General features: G+C 38.1%; 1 protein-coding gene across 3 annotated transcripts in view; it reads right to left on the reverse strand.

The window, feature by feature from the left end:
* The window catches only part of mphosph8 (M-phase phosphoprotein 8), a 32,145-nt gene extending 23,877 nt beyond the window's left edge, over positions 1 to 8,268 (reverse strand). The window contains exons 1-4 of one of the 3 annotated variants that reach the window (XM_023289800.3): positions 8,026 to 8,259; positions 3,618 to 3,785; positions 1,451 to 2,479; positions 1,160 to 1,256 (exon numbers count right to left, since the gene is read on the reverse strand). In XM_023289800.3, the coding sequence (XP_023145568.1) occupies positions 1,160 to 1,256; positions 1,451 to 2,479; positions 3,618 to 3,785; positions 8,026 to 8,127 (1,396 nt within the window). In that variant the 5' untranslated portion in view covers positions 8,128 to 8,259. Of the gene's footprint in view, positions 1 to 1,159; positions 1,257 to 1,450; positions 2,480 to 3,617; positions 3,786 to 8,025 lie in introns of all 3 variants that reach the window. The other 2 variants (XM_023289782.3, XM_023289790.3) reach the window with 2 other exon arrangements.
* Between the last annotated feature and the right edge of the window lie 201 nt (positions 8,269 to 8,469).

An 8,469-nucleotide genomic window follows, 5' to 3' on the forward strand; every position in this document is an offset into this window, starting at 1 on the left:
AAACACAGAAAAATGATTTTTTGGAGAAGCCCATGTGTATTTGTCAGCTATTCGAGAGTATATTCTTCATATTGCAAGTAGTCTGAAAAAACTGCACCATGAGTTAATGATCATTGTTAATCTTTGCCAGATGCATATTAATATGAAACTTGTGGAAATGTTTTGCGCCTGTTCAAGATCTGTAAATAATCAAATTATTGCACACCAGTGAGTAAAAGTCATTGTAGGAGCAAGAAAACAGTGTATTTATTCTTTGGCTGACAGATATCAAACCAAAACGAACAAACATTTCTACTGAACATACTGGACTACATTTCATTTAACTTCTTTTTTCAGCTAGTAACTTTATTCACTTTAATTCATGTAAGGGCTTAAATTGAAGAAGACTTTTGTACCATTAAATAACTCATGAAACTTTGAGAGGGGATTTTTTTTCCTTTTTAAAATGCCCCTTTTACAATAGTACTTGTAAATCTTGATAAATGTTACATCTTAGTGCACCAGATCACTAAGATTTACAAAGCAGAAAGTGTATTTAGATGCCCTTTCATATGACAGAGTGAAGAGAATGTTTTACATTTTTTTCATTTGCTTGTCTCATTAAACACAGCGTGCTCACTGTTACATTAGGAGGAGGGTTGGAGGACATTTGTTTTATAATTACAAAACATTTGTCATCTCATATTTTCTTTTATCATCTTTTACTCATTTTTTCTTTTCTTTAATGAGCTATGGCATTTTTGGTGCTTTTATTATTGGCTGTATTATACTGAAATTCTGTATTTTCCAGTTTTTTCTTTTACCTTGTTTTCCTCCACTTTTTCACACTTAGAATCTTTTTTTCTTTCCGTTTTGATATTGTCCTGTTTTTTGGCTTCTCTTTCAAAGGATTTTGTAAACTCTGTTTTCAAAATAGGTGCTAAATAAATTAAGTTAGTGCAACGTATTAATTCCTAATTTCATAGCATACAAGTTACCAATAATTTTGGGTGGGGGGGTGGGCGGCGAATATTCGGATCTCGAAATTAATATCCGGATCCCACCGTCAGGACCGAATATTCGGGTCCAGCTCTAATGCGATATGTGATCATATGCTTTTGCAAACTAAACTGCACTTCAGTAAGGTTGTGATTTTACTGTATATGTGTTTCAGGCATACCATCTGACTGCTTACTCCTCTCCGCCTTCTCAGGCTCTGCTTTCTGAACTGGAGATTCTTTGGCCGACTTGGGAACCTTCTCAATCTTTCCTGGTACCTGATGTTGGGACAAAAACAAAACAAAAAACTATAACCAGACTGCAGTTTTTCAGGAAAATACATCAGGTGGCAGGGCCCAGAGAAAAGAGCAAATATCAATGTCAGCTAAAAAGTGTGCATGTTGTTCATGTGCAAAGTAATAATAAATATGCTGATACGGAAATAAAGTGTTTAGTCTTGAATGGTGTATACCTTTGTGGGTTTGGTGCTGATCTTTTCTACAACAGGTTGATGAGTTGCTGCCTGCCTGCGGGGGGCACGATCTTTTGCTTCGCAGTTTAAGAGGAACTTTTCAAACAGATTAGTTGAACCTGTGGCATCCTTCGGTCCTAATACCTCCTCTTTAGGCGCCTCCTCCTCCTTTCCCTTTGTGGTGGTAGCAGCTGCGACAGAGGACGAAGACGACAACGAGGACGTGGAGGAAGATGGGACTTTAGGTGGCACTGACATGCTCTCTTGCCCTTTGCTTTTAGCTTTCTTATGTAGGGTGGAGCTATCACTGGAGTCCGATTGTGGAGCAGTGTCCTCTTTGCTTTTAGAGGCATGGCTCTTTGTTTTTTGGAGGCTGTTTTCTTTCTGGGAGCCATCTGTCTTTTTGCTCTTTTTGTCATGAATAAGGTCCTTAATGCCCTGCAGCTTTACTTCCCACTTTCCCTTCTTCTGTTTCGCCTTGTCGTCCAAACCTGGCTTTTCTGCAGATTTCGTTACAGTTTCGGTTGATGCAGAATCATCCATTTGGGACTCTGACAGCCCTTCGCTCACGTCGTCCTCCAGTGGAGCTGTGGTCTCGTCTTCAGAGGCTTCAAGCTTACGGTCCTTTTTCCCTTTTTTCTTCTTCCCCTCCTCTGCTTTTTCTTTCTTGTGCTTTCTGGCCTCGTTTCCCTTTTCCTTCTTGTGTTTTTTGGAGGGAACAGGCTCATCATCCTCGTCCTCAGAATCAACAACGCGCTTTTTTGATTCAGTCTTTTTCTCTTTAGGAGGAGATGGTGGAGTCGGGACTGTCTCCTCTTCTTCATCTGTTTCTGGTGCCGGCAGGGGTCTTAACTCCTCCTTGCGTTTCTCTTTCTTCTTCTTTTTCTGTTTCTCCTTAGGAGGTGATTCTGCTTCTTCACGGACTTTCTTCTTTTTCTTCTTCCTGATGGGCGAGTCAGTAGGCCGGTCTTTGTCGCTGTCGCTCTCAGAGTCGGCATCAAACACATCGCTTTTCACAGGTAGCAACTTCTGACAAGAAAATGGGACAAGCAACGTCAGAATTTAAGGATATTAATAGTTGTTTGAGGTTGATGTTTAATTCTAAGTTCACTGTTCATTAGCACTTTAGTAAACTTAAAATTCAGTAATGTTCTCAAACAGATTTCCCCTCCTCATTTTATTAACTACACCCACACAGATATGACTACTACTTCAATAATAATAATAATAATAATAATGGTAATAAAACTGTGCTTGGCCTCTCACATTTATTACAAAATCACCTAACTGTAAACACTTGAGCTGACTGTTATCATTCTACGTAACTGTTAAAATCATTTCCACTCAGTTGTACAAAAACTGCTGGACGAAACTACCAAAAATGTCACCTTCCTCTGATGTGATTTAATGGTGATTATCTTCGAATCACTTCTAATCATCGACTTACAGCATTTTGATGTGCATCTCTTAACATTAAAGTCATGAATTTAGTTACACAGCCAAACACCTCAGCACCGCCGTGGGCACACTTTGGTTTTAAGCCAAGTGAAAAAGGACAGCCAAATAAGTTGGTTAGAGGTGATTTGTTGGATTTGCAGCAAAAAGGTGGCAGTTGAAGAGCACAAATACCTCTAACATAAGGAAAATAGGTTCATAAAATGAAAAGAAAAAGATGATTCAACAGTTAATTATTAAAATTTCATAATTGTGACATCCCAAAATAATAGCAGTCAAAATTTGTTGAAACTGATTTTAACAACTACTATGGATTAGACCACTTATACTGGAGCAATTTCTACAAAAACACTAAATTCATACCACTATATTAAAAGAAATAGTCTTCATAAGGAGCAATAACTCTCCAGTAAAGACGTTGTTAGTTGTGAGTTAAGTGGTTCAGAAACAAATAGGTTTGCTTTCATATGAAACAGAAAAATCAACTATAATGTGAGGAAACTGCTAAATCTGTTTTTGCTTTATGAAAATGTTTACATAATTACTGAATGAATTATTATTGTGGGCTATTATCTTTTACATTTAGTGATATATCCACTCCAAATTTTTGTCAGCGTTTTTTTTATTATTCACCTTCAGCACTGTGCTTCATTAAAAAATATGCATACACTAGCAATATTGTTAAAGGTCTGCGTAGAATTCTGCCACTTACACTTGCCACAGCCTTCTTAGCTTCTGCCTCTTTCTTGGCCTTAGCTTCAGCCACTGACTTCTTAAAGGCCAGGAGGACTTCTCGACAGTCCTCTAAATGGGCCTCTGGCTCCCAAGTGTCATCGTCAGAGCAGTAATTCTTCCATCGGACTCTGTAGAGCACCTCACCCTGAAAACAAAAGAGAGAATATATGAAGCTAAGGCATTATCTTCACATTGACACGACACAGTGGCCCATAGCTGTCAGAATTAACAGTTACCTGTTTCTAAAGTAACACAAGACTTCCAGATGATAGCTGCATGCAAACGTGGCTGACAGACTGGATGTATAATTATAGTATTTTGACCAGTGGATGTCATTCTTTGATTCACTGTTTGAACTCACAATAGACAACACTTTCAGGGTTTTTTCTGGGTCAGCATGAGCCTTTTGAGGCCAACAATGGATGACAGTAAGCACGATTGGGTTATGTACAGTAACTAGTCTGTGTGACCTTATTCAACAAACATCTGTGCACTTTTCTGTTATTTCTGACCATTTGATAAACAAAAATTGTCTATTATGCTTGAGTAAATGAACCTTAACTAAATAACCTAGTTAAAATAAGATGTCTATTCTCATCATTTTGACATTGGTGAGTTTTCTTTGGCACCGGCTAAAACGTCTTAGAGGGGTGCCAAAATTCCTCTATGCAGGAAAATCCCTGACATTGACAACAGAAAGAGTTCTTTGGGGAGAAAAGCAAAACATTTGAAGCTGCAGTGACCAGCTGTTGCAAAACTCTGAACATCCACACGCAGAGAGGATATTAAGCAACAATGAAAACTGCAGACTGCAAATATGGTATTTACTGGCCTAAACTGTACTGCAAGCATTTATACAAAGGAAAACAAACTGAACAAGACATGAAAATATTTCATTGCCAGGATTTCCAAAGCAGAGGCATGCAGGAACACTTCTCAAAAGGGTTTTAATTTGGAAATTTAAGATGCAGAGCCTCATCATACCAAAACAGCATCAACTGCAACATCTATGAAGGGAGCACCAACATATCTATATCTGTTTGATTTACAAGACTACCCAGAGAGAGCTCTATTGTTTGAGAGTAAAAAGCAGTCTCCGAGATTAAGTACAGCCATCAAGAGATAACAATACAATGCCAAGTAAGTGTGAAACAAGTGACCAGAAAGAGTCCAGAAAGACAGTCATTGAGGCTGACTTTTCTTAGACAAGGAAAGCTGCAAAGTAGCAGTTAAACTGTTCTTTTTTCACTCATGACATCATTTTCACACAAGGAAATGAACTAGTTATAGAGCTGCATACTGCAAATTCTTCTCCTTTCATGGATTTAAAGTTGAGAGCACACGAGAAAGGGGCATGGAAACTCAAAGTCAAACATGTTTTTGCAGCAATAAAAACACAAGTAAATGTATTCACAACACTATGATCTTATGATCTAACCCTAACCCTAACCCTGGGCATGAATAAAGTTTTCTGAATCTGAATCTGACACTGCACCAACAAATAAAATTCTTGTCAAAATCTTGTGTCTTCCTGGATAGCAGCCAATAGTCCAAGCTTAGGGGCAATTTATGTGTTGTTTTGAAGACTGTGGACATCAAATATATTTAAATTTGAATTGAAAGTCCATGCTAGACGACAAGGGGAAAAGCAACAGCCAGAGGGGGAAGCAATGTGATATAAAACTGGAATAATGGTGCACATTTCAAGATCATCTCTCCATGCGGACAGTGATAGCATCCCATTAGATCATAAAAGCATCCTAACATCTGGAATATGAAGGGGAAGAAAGTTTCCATCAGTTCAGACAGCCCATAGATCCAGCTTTACTTCCTGACTGTGTTTGTTTGCACTCTCCTCCATGTTACAGGGGTTTTCTACACAGGCAGAACTAGTGGGACTCCAGAGACTTTACAATGCAAGGCCAGCATTAAGCCAGGACTAATGCAAAGTGTGTTAATAATAACTCCAGCAGCTACCTCCTTGACTATGTGACCCTTGTCTTTTGCACCTCACGGCAGTACTTCATGACTCACTACAACGCAATGGCTTTTAAATCCAATCCTGATGCTATCTGTGAAACACTCATGATGCATTTAGCATGCTAAGCCCTTAATTCACTTCATGGCACTATTTGTTTGCACAGCCCAACCAGTCAGTCGTCACTTTGTCCTGTATCATCCTTTCTAAACAATACAGACAAAAATAAGTTGCATTTTACGAATTTGCGAGGTGATGCCACTTGAAATTAGTGTTTCTTGATAAATTATGCAGTGAAAGACAAATACAGTTTAGTCCAGTTGGGCAAAACCTTGCTAAATTTTAAGCAGCATCTTCACATAAATGCATATAAATAAATAATAATAATTTTTAAGCATTAGACAGCCTATGTCTCAGTTTTTCCTCATTCTTTTAAATCCAGAAATAGATATTCTTATTTTCTTCTGCTTTTGAAACACGAGTTAAATGGACATAAACAAATAGTGAAAGTTTAGCCTCCTTGAACCTTTGTGACAAGCCCGGGCACTCAAGCAAAAAAAAAAAAACAAAAACAAAAAACAAACACAACTCTCCAGTCCGTCCCCACTCACATACTCTTACTAATTACCCAAGTAAAAGCCAAGTTAATATGTGTGAAAACGTGGCACATTCTTGCAAACTGTGCATGACTTTGTAATCAAAACATGAAGAGGAAAGGGAGGAAACACAAATCAGCTGTTCAAAAATAATTGAAGTATTCAAACAGAAACCACCTTTAAGACAAATATGTGACTCCTCAAGTAAATATGGTAAAAAGAAAACATCATCAATAATATGTAGGTATTAGATAGTTCATATTATGCAAACTATTTACACTACTCATCCCACTATTAATCTCTACCTGTACATTCAGATTACCTATTTTATATTGTATTCACATCTAAATGTTCATAAATTAGCGTATTAATTGCTGTACAAAAATGTAGTTGTTTATACTGTAGCATATTGTATATACCATAATGTAAATAATGCACTTTACTGCTGTTTTCATGACAAAAATGTGTAATTTCTTGAGTAAATAGTATAAAAGTGAATGCACTCTGCAGCTTTGTTGTGTTCTGTTATAACTGTGTCACACTATAATGTATTTAATGTATGTGAAAGACATGTTTTGGGTTTGGTTAAGTTAATTATTAGTTAACAAACTTTAGATTTTAGCTAGCAGTTACAACTATACTTCTTCAAAGCTATTAAACATTAATAAGGTTTTTGTTGCACTCATGCAGGGGAAGATTTGCAAATAGATTTAATTGAAATGTAATGACATTTAAACATCAAATTAAATATTAAATTAACTTAGCAGATTACAAAGTACTTTTTAATGCACTCGCAAGGATGAAACTCCTGTTAAAAATAAGTAAAGTAAAAGTTGAACTGTGGCTACTTACTATATATTGTGATATTGTGGCAATTTTGTTGTGTTTTGTTATAACCGTGTCACACTATCATGTATGTAATTTGTATAAAAGACACGTTTTGGGGGCTGCTAATGAAAAATCAAGTTAATTATTAATCACCTAACCAACTTTAGATTGTAATTAGCAGTTAGAACAATGGAGAACTACACTTCTTCAAAGCTATTAAACATGAATAAAGTGTTTGTTGCATTCATGGCAGGGGACGATTTGCAAATAGATTTTGCTGAAATGTAATGACATTTAAACGTCAAATTAAATATTAAACTAACTTAGATTAAAAAGTACTTTATAATGTACTTGCAAAGATGCAACTCGAGCTAATTATAAGTAAAGTAAAAGTAGAACTGTGTCTGTTTACTATATATTGTGGTAATTTCCTATTTTTGCACAAAACGTTGAAATTTTTTTTAATTAAATACAGATTGGTCAGTTGGTGCAGGTACAAATGAGGCGGCCACAATGCTAACATATTGTTAGCCGGCGGTAGTAAATTCACATGGATAAATTTCATCGACTGTTTAATCTGTTTAAGGTGCACTGTTTCTCGCATTGTTCCCAGGATTTATTTGATCTAACGATGGCGCCGGACAGACCACGACCCTGATCAAAACAATTGCCCGCTTGCAGAGCGTCTGTCCTTGGCCTCAGCAGGGGGAGAGGCGAGCGGACATCATGGGAGAAGTTGTGCTGGAAAAACGATGCTATGTATGGACAGACGGCGAGCGGCGACGGAAAACCACCCATAACCTCAAATTAAGCGACACGAGAGGAATCCGGTGCATTAAAAACATTTAAAGTGCACCAAAGAGGGCTGTTTAATTAGTAAGAGGGTCTGTCCGCCGTTGTAGGTGGGCTATGCGTCGTGAGAATGGAGTGAAAGAAATGCCAGCCATGTTTGCCGAGCTAGCCTAGCCGTTAGCTAGCTTTACCTCTTCCACCCGCATGTCAATGATCCTCTCCACTTCGTACACGTCTTCCTCGTCGTCCTGCTCGCTGTCCGCGGGCTCCACCTTGTCGGTTTCGACCTCCATGGCTCCGGGTCGGTGCCGGTTTGCTGTAAAGATGAAGCTAGTTCGGCTGCGGCGCTCGTAGTGTTGACAGAGAGGACGCTAGTGTACCTGGTGGTTGGGACTGCTGCAGCTCGGAGGGTTGTACCAGCTACCGCCCGCTCTCACTGCGGTGCGTTCAAGTGCTACCTATAAAACCACCAAAACCACAATCTCTACATCACATTGAGGGAATCCACTAACTTCATGTCCCTTTTATAGCTCTTCTAAACTAAAACAGTAATGTAGATTCCGCGAAAGGGAATAATTTTACCTGAAACGATACAGAAATACACAAATTTAAAGGGAGGAAGTCTCAGTACCACC

The sequence above is a fragment of the Amphiprion ocellaris genome, chromosome 11 (genome assembly GCF_022539595.1).
Source record: "Amphiprion ocellaris isolate individual 3 ecotype Okinawa chromosome 11, ASM2253959v1, whole genome shotgun sequence".
In the NCBI taxonomy this organism is placed as follows: domain Eukaryota; kingdom Metazoa; phylum Chordata; class Actinopteri; family Pomacentridae; genus Amphiprion; species Amphiprion ocellaris.